At 50.0% G+C, this 20043-nt stretch overlaps 1 protein-coding gene across 4 annotated transcripts in view; it reads right to left on the bottom strand.

Moving 5' to 3' along the window:
* Window positions 1-20043, bottom strand: part of MAP2K4 (mitogen-activated protein kinase kinase 4) — a 1243547-nt gene that overhangs the window by 66881 nt on the left and 1156623 nt on the right. For all 4 annotated transcript variants that reach the window (XM_069654511.1, XM_069654508.1, XM_069654510.1 and 1 more), the window contains one exon: window positions 6190-6338. In XM_069654511.1, the coding sequence (XP_069510612.1) occupies window positions 6190-6338 (149 nt within the window). The remainder of the gene's footprint in view (window positions 1-6189; window positions 6339-20043) is intronic.

Genomic DNA, 20043 nt, shown 5'->3' with positions numbered 1-20043 from the left:
AGTGCATATATCCATTTCTTCCAACATTAAAATATTGAACTTTAGGGCTGATTGGGACTGGGGAAGATGCCGTCCTGTTGTAGATTATGTGCCCCACATTGGGCATGTACTAAGCCCATGCTCAGGTTTCTCTTAGGAAAAGGAAGGCCTCAAAGTATCCCAATCCAGCAATTAGGGTTGAAGAAGCTGTGGAGGAGAAGTTGAGACATGCAACCAGAGTGATCATGGTTAAGGTCTGAGGACCCCAGAAATAGTTGCAGCAGTTTTTGTTAGTATCTGGGAACACTTGAAGGACTAACAGAGTTGTCACGTCTGTCCTTTATTGTTGAGATGTTTGCAATTATCTCTATTTATTGAGTTGAAGTTCTGTATTTATTAATTAAACTAATTTGTGATATTTTATAGATTATTAAAATGTGTATTGCTATTGAAATCGTGACTTTTGCTAGACTGAGTAAATGTTTATTTTCAAATTGACAGGATGAATATTTTTCTTTAAATATTATTTGACTTGAGTTCACTGTAAGTGATGGCTCTGACATCACTGTATTCTACTTGGAGTGTCGCATTAAACACGGAGCGTCATCTAAATTGAATATTTATAATTGATGTATATGTGTAACTCATTCCTGGTGGGGACAATTTCATTGTTTGCTGCATGGTTAAGGTCTTTTCAATAATAATACAAGGTCTCAACTCTCCAAACAAACATTACCTCTGATTATATTTCCCAAAGGATGAAAAGAAACAGCACATTGTTGGGGTAGTCATTCTAGGTATAATCAATTCCCCATGTTAGCCGACAGAATCCAAAAGTTACGCTCCAAGTGTTGGACAGGAAGGGTTCCGACTTGCCTTAATACCGTACATTTCGGTTGGCTATCGAAGATGATATTTGGGGGGCAACATAAATGTGAGCGGGAAGTGAAGCAAGCAGTTCCTGCAGCAGCACTTGCCTCTGTCGAGAACAAAGCCGTTCGCCTCCAAATGATGCATGGGAAGCATTAGATCTAAAGAGTGATGGGGTGACAGAGCGGTGGAGCGATGGTATAGAGTGGATGTTGCAGGCTACCACAACGCATAATGCCCTCTCAACCTTACTGTCCACACCTTTCAGCAAATGCCTTTTGCTAAAATAGTTACAGTGATTGGAAGGTTTTGAACTGCACTGGCCTGAGTGATGCTTTTCAGTAGAGCCTGCCCGGCACGGGTTGCTTCTAATGCCTCAAGAATATTAGCTGCTAAATGTTTAGACCATATTTATACCTGCATTTTACATTCACATCATATGACTAATCAGCCTTAGCTTAACCACAAAACTGATCTGTATTATAATTACTATTACACAAACAATTATATAGCCCTCTCAATTCTGCATGTCTGGAATTCATGCTGTACCAAGGAGCTGTGTTTATTTTTCTTTGACCGTGTGAATTAGCTCATCAGCCTCGAGCACAGGCTCCGGTCTTTTGGATGGTCCAGCCCAGGTGTTATAACACTTTAACTTCACAGGTTTCCTCTTGGAGTTTGACTATGTGCAGATGGAAGCAGTGTTAGACTACGCCTACCAGGTGAGCCACTTAGGCGTGCCCTCATCAGGCTATTTGTTTTACGTTGAACTTGTTGATGTTAACATTAGCTTTATTTGATGGAGTTTGCCGTTTTTAGTGTATTATGTATACAAAAGCGTTTACTAAAGCTTTCAGGAATTTGTAATGTTGCCCTTGGCATTTGTACTTGGCACTTGAATCACTTTCGCACTTTGTATTTCTTGTTTTGCCTAGATCATTACTCGTCTTGCTCCTTACATCTAAAATAATATTTAGAATGTTCTCCTGTACACTAAGTCACCAGATAATGTCGAAAAGAAAGACGACAACCCAGAATTCTCCTCATTACAAGGGCTGGAAGGCCAGTAAACCTATGGCTCCAATAAGTGACAAAAAATTGTTGATTAATGAAATTAAAGCACTTTTGGGTGATCGGCGACCAAGAGGTATAACAACCCCACCGTTTTTTTTCAACCTATGATCCCTCTAAGAATTTAAAAAAAGGGGGCTTGGTTCAATCTATTTTGCCATATAGATCTCTTAAGGACAACGATTCAAATACTTCCAATAATAGCAAATAGGTTGCAAGAAGTCATACACCTTCAAATCAAGGCTGTTGGGGGCAAACTGTATGCTAGAGTTCTTGAAATGCAACCATTAATTGGTACAAATAATGTATTGTCTACTACCTCATTACAGTTGTCAATGCCATAGAATGAAGTCCATTATCACCACCTACTGTTGCAGTAGGTGCATGCAGGGTTGATCATGTTCAGCTTGACGTGCCTTCTATTGATAGTATCGATCCTATTATTCCACGTTTTAATAGTTTCAAGAGTTTAGTACTCAATAATGAAGGTAATAGTGATGTGTGTACTCTCTGTAGTACTAAGTCAAATATTCACTTATTAACTCTGACTCTAATAACTGTGCCTTATCCTCCCTTGTCGCCTCAAATGTAATGACCCCGACCAAGCAGGATAATTGCACTGTATGAAGCAGGCACAGCAAGCTCCTTCAACGTTATATAGATTAGCTGGCAAAAGGTACTTTCCGATTAGCGCTAATCCATCTAAGCAGACTAATCTAAGAAATGACAGCTGATATCGCAACCTTCATAAATTCTTCATTTGAAACTAGCACAGTCCCAACAAACCTCAAAGATGCATGGGTCTGCCCACTTCTAAAGAAACCCTTACTAGACCCCAACACACCCACCAATTAGAGGCCTTTTACCCCGGACCAGTTCCTACTCACAATCTTGTATAGGGCGTCGTACCTCCAAATTCAAAATTACCTAGAAAAGAACAATCACCTTGGCCTCTGCCAATCTGGCTTTAGACCAGGTCATGGCACAGAAACAGCTCTCATCGACCTCAAAATCTGAATGGACGAGCTAAGGGACAAAGCGAACATAGATCTCCTCCTCCTGTTAGACCTTTATGGCTGACCAAGTTGATGCCAGCAGAATGTCCTATGCAAGCACTTGGCATCTGATGCACATTTTTCAGACAAAGCCACCACCTGGATTAAATCCTTTCTCTCAAATAGGACTATGAGAGTATTCTCTACCACAGCAACTGTCGATCTAGCCCCAGTCACATGCGGAGTGCCCCAAGGCTCATGTGTCTCCCCAACTTTGTACAATATCTTTACTAAGCCACTATTTGATCACAGACAGTTTAGGTATCGCCTACATTAATTATGCAGATGATACCCAAATACTCATCCCCCCACAGGCTCCTACATCCCTGACTCTAAATTCTTGAACAATATCTACCAAATCATTCAGACATGGATGACAATTCATGGTCTCTGCCTAAATGACGACAAAACCGAACTACTATTGATCGGCTCGCAAAACCGACTGTATAAACTGCCCACTAAATTCCAATCCTTCATCATTGATAACAATACCATCCAAGATGCTAAAACAGTCAACTTACTTGGGATAACCCTAGACTCTAACCTCAGCCTTACTAAACAAATCAATGCCACCGCTTCCTCAGTAGCCTACACAGCTAAATTTAGAACCGCCTGCAGACCATTCTTGTCACCCGACAGCTGTATCATTTTACCTAGAGCACTTATTTTATCTAAACTGGACTATTGTAATGCATTATACAATGGAACCAGTCTACGTAACCTTAAACTGAAAGTACTACAAAACAATGCATTAAGAGCTGCCCTTAACATACCTAAAGCTAACCATATCTCAGCCTCAAGACAAGAAGTCCAATGGTTTCCAGTGAAGAACTGCATCATGTTCAAAACGCTATCCCTTACCCATAAGTGTTTAGCCAATTTAGCCCGTAATACCTAAACTGCAAGTTCTCAAAAAACATATCTGATAGACCCACAAGAGCCGCCCAAATGAACCAACTCAAGATATGAACTTGAAAAAATCTGGTGGCAAGAGCTTTCCCGTTCTAGCTGCCAAACTGTGGAATGCTCTGACATCAGAACAGACACAGTATACTGGACTTTTTGTAAAAAAACTAAAAACCTGGCTAGTCGCACAAGAACAATCTCAGCCCTAGAGTCAGGTCCCACCCTTCAGGGTTCCACTCCATGACTTCTTATCTAACTCACTCACTGATAATTGAACCTGACTACAGTACCTTTTGTTCCAAATGTTGCAACACTCATTACTATGGCAGACTCCTGCAAATCTCATCAACATTGATACCGCCTATGAAACCTGCACAGTGTACTGTATTACCGACATGCATAAGCAATCTTGTATTATACCACTTTGTCCATAGCCACAATTGCAAATTGGATATCAATTACCTAACAAACTGCAATGGAAATAACCTGTATATCCTCAGTAACCTACAAATGTAATGTACTCAAATGTAACATGTAAACTGTAACGTAAATTACCTGTTCCTCATATGTAACATTTAAAAACAGTGTATTGTCAACTGTAACATGCAAACTTGCGCCTGTATACCTTTCGGTGTGGAGCACCATATAAATAAACAAATCATATTCTCCGACACTTAAGGGTAGGTAATCATTCCAACCAAGTTAATGAGAGGGAGTAGAACTTGAGTCAGGGCATTAACATATGTCAGGAGTAGCATCTAAGCGTCCCAGATGCGCTTTTGAAAATGATGATTCTTTGATTAACAAAAGTATTCATTGGATAAGACATGTTCGAGAATGTCCTTCGGTTATAAAGAGTGATATTGTCAGGGCCTCTAGGATCACTGTATAGGCCAATCAACATTTTGATGTGTTAGAACAGGCCATGTCAACTGGGAGGCTTGCTCAATAACTTTCCTTTTTAGATCTCAGAAGTCTCCGCCTGTCATCTTCGATCATTCAACTTAGTAGCCACAAGTATGGGAAATCTTGGTTCTCTGCAAACTCATACCATATGGCCAAGCCATTAGCAAATGTGAATGATTTGACAGTGGCAGATAGGGAGTGAAAGGCCAATGAACTCCAAGTACTTTGACAAATCTCCACCTTGGATGGACTAGAACCCCCAAGTTTTGACTCCAGACCCTTTCCAAATGAATTCCAACTTTTCCGAAAATGTTGTCCTGGAATGTGGCGGGGATGCACTAAAAGAATTATGCTGATTTGGAGTGCCATTCATTCTTCGACTTAGATCATACTTGTTACAGGAAACATGGGTGGTTTTAATTCCATCGAAACCAGTTTATTCCGCCCCACAAAGGGGGAGAGGGAGACCCAGCAGAGCTTTACATACATGGTTTAAAATTGGTTCAAATGTCAAAGTTGGACATTATTGATACTAATTGTGCAGGTTTACAATTTTTGAAGAAGATACATTTCCCTAACGGCTCAGGGACAGTGATTGAACAAGTCTGAGTCATATGGAAACACACAAAAGAGAAGTAGTTCTCCCTCGAATTGTTTTTTCTCAGGAGAGGAAAGGGGTCATGGCTGGGCATCAGAAATCTTCAGGATCCCTAGGAACTATGGCACGACTCGGTAACTTGAGGCGGGGGGAGGGGTGTCAGAGTTGGGCACTGCTTTAGTTGGGGGTGGGGATACATCAGAGGGAAGGGCAGATGGAGTGTTGTGCTTGGCTAAGGCGAGGGAAGAGAGAAGCTTGGACATCTAGCATATTCTTTCAAGATCATAACTTATAATATCAGGGGAATTAATTCCCCAGTCAAATGGAAATAATTAGAAGCATTCGTGAGATGGGAGAACGTGGCTACCTTGTTATTCCAATAAATGCATATCAGGAAGAGGGATAGATTAACAAACAAGCTGACATCTTACTCTCAAATGTATCAGGTTAACGCACCAGACAAAAAGTGGGGAATACTAATAGCATTCAAGAATATACTAAATTTGCAAGTCCTTCACATGCAAGCAGACCTGGAAGGTCGGTATTTGATTAAAGAATGATTAGAGCAGCACCGCTACACCATAGCAACCATATAGGCACCTAACTCAGGTCAATATGGGTTCTTTCAAGGGGTTCTCGCACAGCTTCAAAACTTTGTAATAGGGGATATGATTTTAATGGGAGATTTTTCAAGATCACTGCTAAGCCATGAAGTTCCCCATTCATGGTTTTATATATGCAATTATTTTGGTATTGTCACATGTTGCATTTTGAGCACAATAAAATAATAAATGAAGCACTTACCACAAATTGACAAAGTTGATGAAGCTCGGTGAAAACTCCCTTTCTTCAGAGTTACACAGCTGGGGTGGATCACCTTTCACAACTTGCGTCAGTTGATCAAATACACTGTTCCATTTTGGGTATGGGAACCTACCTGTGGCAAGCTCATACTAGAGGAAGGAAGGAAAATACACATGCTGACTAATAGAAATAGGAAGTGTTTTGACTATTCATGATGTTTAATTACTTTACTTCAATCAGAAACCTAAGAAAATGTTTCCAGGTACACTTGACAGTTATAAGAAACATTAGTTGTGTACAGACGCTCTGTGGAATACAGTCCCCCTCCCCCCCAGGCATTATTGTGCTCTCTTAATTATAAAACAGACACTACTATGCACTGGTAAGATCACTGAGAGAAAGCAAACACAAACGTATGCATGAGAGCAATATTTATCACATAAGGGGCAAAGATATATGGGGAGGATGTGGGGGAACATAATGATCGGAATGAGGCAAAGGCCGACTCTCGCCATATGCTGTCACAGGCAATGACTACTGGTCATAGGCAGCAACAGACAGTAATTGAGAATAATTTGAGAGTAGCTAATAAGCTGATCCAGACTGTAAATCAATAGCTTATGTTCTGGCTGGCAAGAGAGTGGTTTCAATTAACTACCCTTTGGCAGGTCCTATGTCACATGTGAAAGTGGATAGGCTGTTAGGTGGCAGGCTCTGCACCCTTATAATTACCCCAGTAATTTCCAGATATGGGTACTGGTGGCGGTGCAATACTGGATTTAAGTGGATCCAGCAACTATTAGAATGCCCGTCACTAGAGCTCATGATATCAAAACAGTGTCTCTAATTTAGGGGTAAGAAACGGGGCCCTTTCAAGAATGACACACCATTGTGGAGCATGGAACAAGTTACTTACCTATAACTGTTGTTCTCCAGCATGGGACTGGCATGGATTCGCATGCTCATGAATATTCCCCGTCATCAGGCTGGGAATCCTCGGTAAAGAAAAAAATCAGTTTGTTTCATTTCTGAACTGTCTTTCTCCTAACAACCAATCATTGAGCTCTGGGTCATACTGTCACCAGCCAATGACTGCCCTCTACCTAAGCCCCTCCTCTAGCAACCATCTTCAGATATAGTAGCACGTAAAGTGGAAGTAGGACCAAGAGAAGAGCCACAGAGGGCTAGGCGCGAGGGTTCGCATGTGAATCCATGCCAGACCCATGCTGGAGAACAACAGTTACTGGTAAGTAACTTGTTCCTTCTCCAGCATGGGGTCTGGCATGGATTCACATGCTCATGAATAAAGAATACACAGCAGTACACACATGCACAACCACAGGAGGTGGCAAGGCTCAACATAAGCATCTCTTACCTCCTCACCAGGCTCCCCTTCAAGCGAACAGGTTGCGCAGCACTGCTTGGCCGACTCTGGACTCCTCCCTGGAATCCCTGTCCAAGCAGTAGAACTTCGTGAAGGTGTGTGTCGACCTCCATGTAGCAGCAATGCAGATGTCCAGCAGGGGCACCCAGACAGGAACGCCGTTGTAGCAGCGGTCACTCTGGTGGAATGGGCTCTCAGGCGGACAGGCAGCGGTCGATTTGCCAACCGATGACAGTGGGTGTTACAGCTGGAGAGTCACCTGGAAATAGAAGCCTTGAAGAGGGCCTTCTCATGGTTTACAGGGCCAAAGTTCACAAACAGTTGAGAGGTTTTCCAGTAACTCTTTGTGCGAGCTATATAAAACTTCAGCGCTCTAGCCACATCCAGCGAGTGAAAAGTCCTTTCAGCTGGCAAAGAAAGCGTTGGAAAAAACACAGGTAACACCAAGGGCTTGTTTAGATCAAAGTCCGATGGCACCTTGGGCATGAAGGAGGGGTGCATCCGCAGCACCACCCTCGTCTCGTGGAAAGTCAAGTAAGGTGGTTTACAGGAGGGGGCCTGGATCTCTCCTACTCGTCGTGCAGAGGCGATGGCCACAAGAAAAGCAGTTTTCCACGACTAAAACTTGAGCGGTGCAGAATGCATAGGCTCGCACAGAGGTCCCATGAGCCTAGTAAGCACCACATTGAGCTCCCACGCTGGTGTCAGAGCCTTCACCGGCGGGAACAAGCGGAATAGTCCCTTGACGAATTCCTTGACCAATCGGTGCGACCACAAGGATGGTCGTCCTGGGGATCTTGTGTAGCGGGAGATAGCCGCCAGATGAACCTTGATTGAGGCCTGGGCCAGTCCCGCTTTGGCCAACGACAGCAAATATGGCAGCACCTGGGGCGCCGTGATTCGTATAGGGTCGATCTTCTGTGCACAGCACCAAACGGCGAACCTCTTCCATTTATGCCCGTAGCATTTCAAAGTAGACGAAGCCCTGGCTTGGGCAAGCACCTCCTTGCAGTCTGCTGGGGTATCGTAACCCCCAAACTCTAATGCTGTAGGAGCCAGGCCTTCAGATTCAGCAATCCTGGTTTGTGGTGCAGAATTGCGCCTCCTTCCCTGGCGAGAAGATCTGCGACTACTGGAAGCTCGACTGGAGGGGACGCAAACATGCCGAGAAGGTCCGGGTACCAGATCTGCCTCGGCCACGCTGGTGCGACGAGGATCATCCTGCACCGGGACTGTCTGAGTTGATTGATGAGTCGAAGAAGCATGGGCAACGTAGGGAACACATACTGAAACAGGCCATCCCAGGGGAATGAGAATGCATCCCCCATGCTCCCCGGCTGGGGAAACCTGCTGGCAGACCTCTGGCACTTGGTATTCGTCGCAAACAGATCAATTTGGGTATTGCCCCATCTGCGGAACAGGTGGTCCACTTGGTCCTGCCGAAGCTCCCACTCGTGGCAAGAGTGTAGCTCCCTGCTGAGAGAGCCTGTGACGGTGTTCTTCACTGCTGCCAGATTAAACCGAACAAGTAACATCCCCTGGGCAACAACCCAGTGCCATAGGTCCTGAGCCTCTTTGGAGAGCGCTAGGGATCTGGTGCCCCCCTCCTTCCTGATGTAAAATATTGTGGTCCTGCATCATACAGAGTCGATTGCACACTCTGTCCGCGCGTCCGAAGCACTGATAATCTAGGTCCGCTCCAGCTGACAGTCTCCTGAACTGCAGCCGGATTTTGGAACCATACAGCAGTGCCGTACTTGTTGGCACTCTCCCCTTTGTGGGGCAGATTGGACTTTCACCATCTTTTTGCCTCGGCACGCCGTCCAGACTACAACGTGGCTTTAACCCTTCACAGCTGCGCCATTTTTGGTACCCCTTCCCACGGAAGGTCTCTAGCACCCCTGCGACGATTAGATCTGTTCAACAGACACCCAGAACTCACCAGCCCTGATGAAGGCGGAATATCAAAAATTGGTCCTCAGCCGTTAAGGGACCAGCCTCCGCTGAAACGCAAGAACGTGAGGGGAGCGTGGGTATCACTTCATCCACCCACACATCCTTTTAAATCCATTGGAATAGATTCCCCCACTGCGTTCTTCCGGACCTCGACACTGGGAATATTAAGGACACACTCCCTGACTAGAGCAGCACAACAAAAGGTTGTTTGTCTTGGAATTCTTCTCCGAGACCGTGGCAGGACAGGCAGACGCATCCAGGTCCTACCACTCTGCTGCCAACACTAACCGCATTTCCGGTTATATACTTTTTCTGCCCATCACTCCTTTACTTCTTTTCTTTTGTGCATATCTGTCGCTTTTTGGACACCGCCGCTTTGACTTAAATGCATCTTTTTCTGTGATGAAATAACAGATTAAGTTTAGGTGTGTGTCACACCACACCAATTTGCTTTATATGGTTTGAGACTTATATGTTTTTTATTGTTGTTTCTTCACATTTTTTTTTCCTTGTTGATTGCTTTTCATATATTAAAAAACGCTTGCTATGTGATACTTTCTTTCTTTTGGTATCTTACATATTGTGTCAAGAGGATTTATTTTCTCAAAACAAATGATTGCAGCATTCACTGCTTAAATATTGAGCTACCTAGGGGCGCCATGGGAATCAAATGACCCCCATTTCAGATCTAAACCCCTGGCACAGCGGCACTTCCTTTCTCCATGATTTATAGTAAAATATTGCGGTGGCATTGTCCGTGAAGACCCGTACCACCTTGCCCTTGAGGGACGGAAGGAAGGACTTGAGGGCCCAAAACACTGCACAAAGCTCCAGCACGTTGATGTGCAACGACTTCTCCTCTGGCAGCCACAGGCCTCTGGCGCGAAGACTTCCGGTGTGAGCTCCCCATCCTCCAGGGAGGCGTCCGTCGTGACTGTCTCCTGGTGTGGTGGGGTCTGGAAATTCGCGCCTCCGGACAGATGAGCACGCACTCCCCACCACCTTATTGGTCGACGGAAGCCCTCGTCGAGCGTGATCTTGTCCTGGAAGCTTCCTGACACTTGTATCCAACGGCCGTCGAGTAACTCCTGTAAAGGACGCATCCGTAGCCTGCAGAGTCGGATGAGATAGATGCATGATGACATCATGCCGAGCAGAGACTTCACGGCCCTCACTGTGGCGATCTTCAGTACTAACAGCCGTTGCACCTTGCACAAGATGGCCGCTATCCTCTTCTCCGACGGTGATGCCAGGCACGACACGGTGTTGAGTTGGGATCCCGGAAACAGTGCATCCTGCGATGGAGTCAAGCAGGACTTTGCATAGTTCACCGAGATCCCCAGATCTGTCGGTTTGAGGAGAGTCCTCTCCGTGTGGTCGGAGGTCGAGGATGGGCCTCCAACCTCCGGTCTTCTTTTTCACAAGGAAGTACCTTGAGTACACTCCGGAGCCCAGGAGCCGCTTTGGAACGAGCTCTATCGTGCCTTTCTTCAGGATCGCCTACACCTCCAGCAGCAGCTGAGGGACGTGGTTTTCCTGCTGGGCCACCAGTGGTATTCAGGGAGACGTCCGTGGAAATTCCAGGGTGTGTCCGTGGGCAAGAGCATCCAGCACCAAACGGTCGGTGGAGATGGACTTCCACACACTGACGAAGTTCGCCAGCCGACACCCACAGGGGTGCACGGGTGGGGGCCCGATGCCACGGCCGGTTCAATCCTGCTTGGAGGTCGAAGGACTGCCCTGGGGTCCCTGGCAACAACGCCCTCCTCTGAAAGCCTTGGAACGGCCCCTGTTGGTTTCCTGGGCCGAGGAGCGGGAGGGCTGTCGGTAGGAAGAAGAGCTCCCGCCAAAACCTTTGGAAGATCCTTAGGACTTGCCTCCTTAGGGCCGAAAGGACGGCCGTTGCTGTTGTACAGTGCCCAAAGCACGTGCCGTATCGGTGTCCATCTTGATGGCCTGTACAGACTCATCTACAGCCTTCCCGAAGAGGTTGTCTCCGTCAAAGGGCATGCCCAAAACCCTCGTCTGAACGTCCTGACGAAGGTTGGTGGCCTTGAGCCAGCCACGACGGCGAAGGCAAACAGCGTTGCCCATCTGGCGGAACCCCGTGTCAGTGCGATGTACGTGGCCACTGTGATGGCGTGGTCCGATGCCACCTCACCTTCCTGCAGAATTTCCAAAGCTACCGACCTCTTGTCGGGGAGGAAGTCCAGGATGGGAGCGATCTAGAACCATAGCTCTCGGTTGTGGCTCGCTACGATGGCGAGGGCGTAGGCAGCCTTGATGGTAGTGGCCGCAGATTAGATAACCAGCCGTCACATGGCATCTCATTTCTTCCCCTCGCTTTCCAGAGGGGTGGACGCTGCTGAGGAAGAACCTCCCGACGACGACTTCTTGGCCGCTGCCGATACCACAGAGTCTGGCGACAGTTGGGCCCACAAGCACCTGGGGGTAGAGTCGGGCACCCTGTACTTCTTCGCAAGGCGATCCCTATTAACCAGGGCCGAAGAAGCGTTCTTCGTGAGGGACAAGCCTCGTTAGGAAAGATTCTATAATTGTATGTCATTTTCCCTCCATGTGTGAACCCCCAAACATTTTGCTGCTGTTTTAACACCATTGACTGACTTTGCCAGAGAAGCAAAGCCCTCAGCTGCACTCCTCTGGGCTTTCGATCACTTTTTATGGGGAAACTGACATGCCCTTAAGACAGTCAGTAGTGGGAGACTTTGTTTCCTTTAGTCCTTTCCTCATGTTGCAGCTTTTGTGCAACATGTAACAAGTGTGCAATGTAACTTACCTTACAGCACACTTGGGTCTCTAGTCATTTCAAAAGGCCCTAGAAACTCTTGCTGGACTTTTTATGAACTGTGCAGATGTGTCAGGGACAGGACTGGCGGCAGCTATCGTTTTCATATATTTTTAACCCTTACTTGCTACGTTAACCGCGTTTGGCACAAATAGGTGGCCTGGCTACAAAATGGCCATGCCACAAGGTTCTTTGTCCTGTCCTTTGGCCATCTTGCCCCTTCACATTCCCCAGGTCGATTCGACCCGGGTCAGTCCTTATTTGGTCATGCACTTTCCCGCGAACCCAATGCTTTCACCGGCTTCTGCATGCCTTGTGTGTGTGCCTCCAGGATGTGGGCTGGGATGTCTGTTCCCAATGCACATCCTGGGAACCAGAGAGTCTGGAATGTCCTGAATGCCTGGGACCACCGTGGTCCATGATTGGTCCACGTATGGAGAGTGTTTGTGAGCAGATCTCCCATTGGGTCCTCTCCGTTTTGGCGCGAAGGGAAGGAACAAGTTACTTACCTGTTACTGTTGTTCTTCAGCATGGGTCTGGCATGGATTCACATGCTCATGAATATTCCCTGTCGTCAGGCTGGGAATCCTCGGTAAAGAAAAATCAGTATCAGTTTCGTTTCTGATCTGTCTTTCGTAGTAGTAACCAATCACTGATCTCTGCGTCATACTGACCACAGCCAATGACTGCCATCTCCCTAAGCCCCGCCTCTGGCAGCCATCTTCAGATTTGGTAGTGCGTGAAGTGGCAGTATGACCAAGTGAAGAGCCGCAGAGGGGTAGGTGGGAGGGTTCGCATGTGAATCCATGCCAGACCCATGCTGGAGAACAACAGTTACAGGTAAGTAACTTGTTCCTTCTCCAGCATGGGGTCTGGCATGGATTCACATGCTCATGAATAAAAGAATACATAGCAGTACACACATGCACAACCACGGGAGGTGGCAACAGGCTCAACATTAAGCAATACCACAACTCAACATTAAGCATCTCTTACCTTCTCACCAGGCTCACCTTAGGCGAACAGGTTGCGCAGCAATGCTTGGCCGACCCTGGACTCCGCCCTGGAATCCCGGTCGACGCAGTAGAATTTCGTGAAGGTGTGCGTCGACCTCCACGTAGCAGCCCTGCAGATGTCCAGCAGGGGCACACCAGATAGGAACGCCGTGGTAGCTGCAATCGCTCTGGTGGAATGGGCTCTCGGACGGCCAGGCAGAGGTCGGTTTGCCAACCGATGACAGTACATGATACAGCCGGAGAGCCATCTGGAAATGGAAGCCTTTGAAAGAGCCTTCCCCTGATTGACAGGTCCAAAGTTCACAAAAAGTTGTGACGTCTTCTGAAGACTCTTCGTGCGGTCCACGTAGAACTTCAGCGCTCTAGCCACATCCAGCGAGTGCAAAGTCCTTTCAGCCGGCGACGAAGGCGACAGGAAGAAAACAGGCAACACCAAGGGTTCGTTGAGGTGGAAGTCCGATGGCACCTTGGGCATGAAGGAGGGGTGCGTCCTGAGCACTACCCTCGTGTCGTGAAAAGTAAAGTACGGGGGCTTGCAGGAAAGGGCCTGGATCTCTCTCACCCGTCGTGCGGAGGTGATGGCCACAAGAAACGCTGTTTTCCAAGACAAGAACTTCAACGGAGCTGAGTGCAGAGGCTCGAACGGAGGTCCCATGAGCTTGGTCAGCACCACGTTGAGCTCCCACGCCGGGGCCAGAGCCTTCACCGGCGGGAATGATCTAAACAGTCCCTTCATGAATTCTTTCACCAGACGATGAGACCACAAAGACGTCCGTCCTGTGGTTCTGGTGTATCGGGAGATCGCAGCAAGATGAATCTTGATGGAAGCGTGCGCCAGTCCAGCCTTGGCCAGCGTCAGCAGGTACGGCAGTACTTGAGGAGCCGTAATCCATAGAGGGTTAATCTTCTGTGCGTGGCACCAGACAGAGAACCTCTTCCATTTGTGTCCGTAGCATGCGGACGCCCTGGCCTTTGCAAGAACCTCTCTGCAGTCGGCCGGTATGTCGTAACCTCAAAACTCTAACGCTGCAGGAGCCAGGCCTGAAGTTCAGCGACTTCGGGTCGTGATGGAGGATGGCGCCTCCTTCCCTGGAGAGAAGATCTGCGTCCACTGGCAGCTTGATTGACGGGGACGCTGACAAGTCCAGAAGGTCCGGGAACCATATCTGCCTCGGCCACGGTGGTGCGACGAGGATCATCCTGCACGGTGACCTCTTGAGCTGGTTGATGAGCCGGATCAGCAATGGCAATGGAGGGAACGCGTACAGGAACAGGCCCTCCCAGGGGAACGAGAAAGCATCGCCCATGCTCCTCGGCTGGGGAAACCTGCTGGCGAACCTCCGGCACTTTTTGTTGCCATTGCGAACAGATCGATCTAGGGTGTGCCCCACCGTCGGAAGAGGCGGTCCACTAGATCCTGTCGTAGTTCCCACTCGTGGCACGAGCGCAGCTCTCTGCTGAGCGAGTCAGCGATGGTGTTTTTTATTCCTGCCAGATGAAACGGCACCAGAAATATCCCTTGGGCGACGGCCCAATGCCACAGATCCTGCGCCTCCTTGGACAGGGCTGGGGATCTGGTACCGCCCTGCTTCCTGATGTAGAACATGGTGGTGGTGTTGTCGGTGAAGATCCTCACTACCTTGCCCTTGAGGGACGGAAGAAAGGACCTGAGGGCCCAAGACACTGCACAGAGCTCCAGGACATTGATATGGAGGGACTTCTCCGTCGGCAGCCAAAGGCCCCTCGCATGCAGATTTTCGGTGTGCGCTCCCCACCCTTCCAGGGAGGCATCCGTGGTCACTGTCTTCTGGTGGCCCGGGGTCTGGAAGTCCATGCCCGCCGTCAGATGCACGCGGGTGCCCCACCACCGGATTGCTCGTCGGAAGCTCTCGTCGAGTGTGATCCTGTCCTCGAAGCTGCCCGTCGTCTGGATCCAGCGAGCGTCCAGGAACTCCTGTAACGGGCGCATCCGAAGCCTGCACAAGCGGATGAGATAAATGCAAGAAGACATTCTGAGGAGGGATTTGATGAACCTCACCCTGGCCGCGTCCGCAACCAGCATCCGCTGCACCTTGCCCAAGATGGCCCTCGTCCTTTCCTCCGACGGAGCTACAAAACCATTATATTAAAAAAAGACAGTCACAAGGGGGCACGGATGGGGTGGTGTTCAAACAGTTAGGATGCATGCTGAGCAGTCGAAAAGAGGCCAGAGGCCAGAAGCGCCACTGTGTCGAGTTTCGCTCCCAGAAACAGTGCGTCTTGCCAGGTGGGACTTGCGGTAGTTTATGGAGAATCCCAGGTCCGTGAGTAGTTGGACTGTCCTCACTGTGTGTTCCGCGCCGAGCTCCTTTGTCTTTGCTTGGATGAGCCAGTCGTCCAGGTAGGGGTAGACGTGGATCCCCTCCAGGCGCAGCCGCGCCGCCACCGGTGCGAGGCACTTGGTGAACACCCTGGGCGCCGACCTCAATCCGAAGGGAAGGGCTCTGAACTGGTAGCGACGCCCTTGGACCACAAATCTGAGAAACTTTCGGTGTCCCTTTAGGATGGGGATATGGAAGTAAGCATCCTCCAAATCCAACGACGACAGGAAATCGCCCTCCTCCAGCTGACCCAGGACGTGATGGAGGGTGACCATCCGGAACTTCTGCGCCTTGATGAATTTGTTCAGTCGTCGTAGGTCCAGGATGGGACGCCATCCTCCTGTCTTCTTCTTCACGGGGAAGTATCTTGAGAAAACTCCGGAGCCCCGAAGTCTCTTTGGGACAAGCTCGATGGCGCCTTTCTTGAGCATCGCCTTTACCTCCAAGAGAAGTTGAGGGACGTGATGTTCCTTCCTGGTCAGGGGGGGGACGCGCGGGCACTTCTTTAGAAACTCGAGCTCGTGACTCTGGGCAAGGGCGTCCAGCACCCAACGGTCGGTGGAGATGGACTCCCACACGCTGACGAAGTTTGCCAGCCGGCCTCCCACCGGGATGCTTCGGTGGGGGCCCGATCCCACGGCCGGTTCAGTCCTGCTTCGACCAGGCTTTGCCGCCTTGTCCTCCCTGGCGACAATGGCGGGGTCCGCCCGACTTGCCTCGTCCCCTGTAGGCTTCCTGTGACGACGAACGGGCCGCTTGACGGTAGGTGGAATATCCGCCGCCGGAATCTTTGGAGGCACCCTGCTTGCCTCCGGCGCTCCGAAAGGGTGGCCGTCGTTGCTGGAGAACACCAAGAGCCCGGGCCGTCTCCGTGTCCATCTTGATGGGTTGTAGGGAATAGTCCACTGTTTTCCCAAACAGGTTGGTCCCGTCGAATGGCATGTCCAAAACTCTGGTCTGCACGTCCTACCGGAAGTCCGTTGCCTTGAGCCATCCACGCCATCTAAGGCACACGCCGTTGCCCAACTGGCGAAATCCAGTGTCAGCGATGTCCGTCGCTATCGTAATGGCGTGGTCCAACGCCACTTCTCCTTCCTGCAAGATCTCTAGGGCCGCCGCCCTCTTGTCGTACGGTAGGAAGTCCAGCAGGGGGCGATCTTGTACCACAACTCCCTGTCGTAGCGGGCTACGATAGCTAAGGCGTTGGCAGCCTTAATCGTCGTCGCTGCCGATGAGATGACTCTGCGTCCCATCGTGCCCAATTCCTTTCCCTCGCCGTCCGGGGGGGGGGGGGAGGTTGACATAGAGGCCAAAGCCACCCCCCGCTTTCTTCCTGGCCGCCACGGAGACGACCGAGTCTGGGGTCGGCTGTGCCCGAAGGCACAAGGGGGCCGTGTCCGGGACCCGGTACTTCTTCTCGTACTGATCCCTTCTCGCAGGCGTTGTGGATGGGTTCTTGAGGAGGGCGAGACCCTCATCCCAGATATCGTCCAGTAGAGGTACAGCGAGGACCGTCTTCCTCTTGGTCTCGCACCGTTGATAAAGGAAACCTTCCTTCTTCTTCTCTTCCGGGCAGAGCTGGAAAAGCTTGGATGCCCTGGCGATCATGGCATGAAACGATCCAATCTCGTCGGGCGGGGAAGCCCGGGCAGGAGGTGACGACGGAAGATCCTCGTCGTAAACCTCGTTGTCAGAACCCGTCGCGGCCGTGTCCGTCCCCGTATCATCCCCACGGGTCGTGGACGGGGAGGAGGGCTGAGCAGGGCGCGATGGTTGAAAAGGAGGTGGAGGATGAATCCTTCTTCTCTTAGGAGGAGGGCTCCCAGAAGGGCCTGGCTCCCCATCGGGAGCGGTTCCTCCGTTGGTGGTAACAGCAATCTCGTCCTTATCTCCGAGCATAAGGAATGTATAGCGAACAAAATGGCCGCCGAGTTGTCTTGCGGCACTGGTTGAGGGGATTCCGACGGGTGGTCAGGAGCCTCGCCGGCACCCTCGACGTTCTCGTCGTCTCCTACGTCTGGACCCCTCTCGATGGGCTGGTCTTCTTCCACGCCTATGCCGTGGCTTAAGACTTCGATCAGCTCCTCTTCAGAGGTTGAGGCCGAATCCACGACGACCTCCTGCCCCCCCTTTTTCTTCTCTGTCGGAGGTTTCACGGGGGTCCTATTGATGGGCTTGAAAGAGGACTCCCTCTGCAGTGGCAGGGAGACTCTGAGCCCCGAAGTCGCCTCCACTGGTGTAGCCTCCACAGGCTGAGCCAGGGCCGCCGCGACTGTCTCGATAGAGGCCTTAGCAGGGTGGATCAAGGCTTTCACCACCTTAGGTGCGCTCACCGCCTTCTCCTTGGGGGGAGGGTCACCGCCTCGCTCCCCCTCCGATGGGGCCTTCGAGCTCGACCGGGGTCTCTCCAGGAGCTTCGCCGGGTGCTCGGCCTTCCTCTTACCCGAGCCAGAGCGTTGGCTCGTGGTTGATGGCACCGGGGAGGATGCGCCCTGCCTGGCAACCGTAGAGCCCAACCGTTTGGCGCTCCCGGTGCCAGCGGACTCGCGGTGCTTGGACTTCTGTTGGGCCCCCGTCGCTGGGGCGCCCTCAAAGGTCTTAGAAGACCGCTCGGACTTCTTCTTCTCACCTGACGGGCTCTTCCCTTCCAGCCAGTTTGCGAGACGCAGATGGCGGTCCTTCATGGACCGCTCCGACATATTGCCGCAAAACGCACATTCCTTCTCCACGTGCGTCTTGTCCTCACACAGGCAGTAGAGGCAAAGGGAGTGTTCGTCCTCCTTAAAGACATTCTGAAGCTGGCATCCAGGGCAGACCCTGAACAGCTTTCCGGGCGTCGAGCTTCCCTTCGCCTGGGCCATGTCCGAGATGGGCCTGAGAAACTTCTGGAGTCCTCCAAAAGCGTGGCTCGACGAAATCTTCACCCTTGAGGGGCGTAGAGGAATCCGACACGGGTCCCCGTTGATCAGATAAAGAAACGGTGGAGCTTGAGGCTCTTTTGACCAAAAAAAGAGAATTTTCCTATGAAAAAGCGCAAAAACGCACTACAGATCGAGAGCAATAGCATGAGGATCCCAACACATGAACGTGCAGTAAAAATGTGAAGATGGCTGCCTGAGGCGGGGCTTAGGGAGATGGCAGTCATTGGCTGTGGTCAGTATGACGCAGAGATCAGTGATTGGTTACTACTACGAAAGACAGATCAGAAACAAAACTGATACTGATTTTTCTTTACCGAGGATTCCCAGCATGACGACAGGGAATATTCATGAGCATGTGAATCCATGCCAGACCCCATGCTGGAGAACTTTGGATAAGAGGAGGCTGAAAACACTGCTACCACCAGGCAGATCTCCTGAGTTCACACTGAACAAGGGATAAGGCGCCAAGTATCCTGCAACAAGAAGCTGAGTCAGGGAACCGCTGATGATCCGCTGGAAGGTTTAGCACCCTGAGCCTGCTGTCGTCCCGTGGGACCCCTCTGCCTCTGATCGTCCTAGAAGGTCTGCGAAGACGCTTCGACCCATTGGAATAGTTGGATCAACTATTCTCGGCACCTCCATCAAACCCTGCAAGTAAGCCTCTTTGGAAGTGTCCCTGGGCCGACCAGTGGGCTGACCAGCTAACACGGGACCTTTGCTCTGTCGCTGCCGCCGTTTCGAGGAGGCCCTCGAAACTTGGTATACTGCTAGCCCGGTGTTCATGCCACCCTTCACACCGAATTTCGTACACTTGGGGTTACCAGGTCTGAAGTGAGACGAGTGCACCCGGACCGGAGTAAACACGGTTACCGTGTTGCCCTGCTGAGGCAACGACCTGTGCTAGTTCGCTGCATTTGTGACCCTTTTGCCCCTGAAGCCTGCTGCAGTGGAACTGTGCCGATTCTTCCCCCCTGAGCAGAGTAATCGCCACTGTCCAGTTTGGGAATCCTCGCTGCATCACGGGAACTACAAAGAGTTGAGACGTCCTGATTGTCGCATTCGAACTTTCCAGCAAAGTGGACTGTACTGGTGAAGTTTGGGTCTGCCTGCGTCAGGGACCGGTGATTAGTCCTTACCCCAACTGGTGGCCCCTAGCGCAGGAGCCCATTTTTACGCACAAGTGGCACCTGAGGGCCTCTTTCCTTTCCACAGCTATTGCGAAATAGCGACTCCATCCCGCACTCTCAAACTGCTTCTGCCCTCAAGTGTAGGTCCTGCTTGAATAGTGGGAACTTGTTCTTCATCGCCTTATCCACCTTCCCGAGCTGCTAGAGACCCTATTTTGTCCATTGGCACAAGTGTGCGCATGTACTATTGAGCATAAGTCTCCTCTCTTCGTAGGGCTTGGACT

The sequence above is a fragment of the Ambystoma mexicanum genome, chromosome 3q, assembly GCF_040938575.1.
Source record: "Ambystoma mexicanum isolate Mex_15411 chromosome 3q, UKY_AmexF1_1, whole genome shotgun sequence".
NCBI lineage: Eukaryota > Metazoa > Chordata > Amphibia > Caudata > Ambystomatidae > Ambystoma > Ambystoma mexicanum.
The sequence above is the reverse complement of the archived record's forward strand: the minus strand, read 5'-3'. Positions and strand labels throughout refer to the sequence as shown.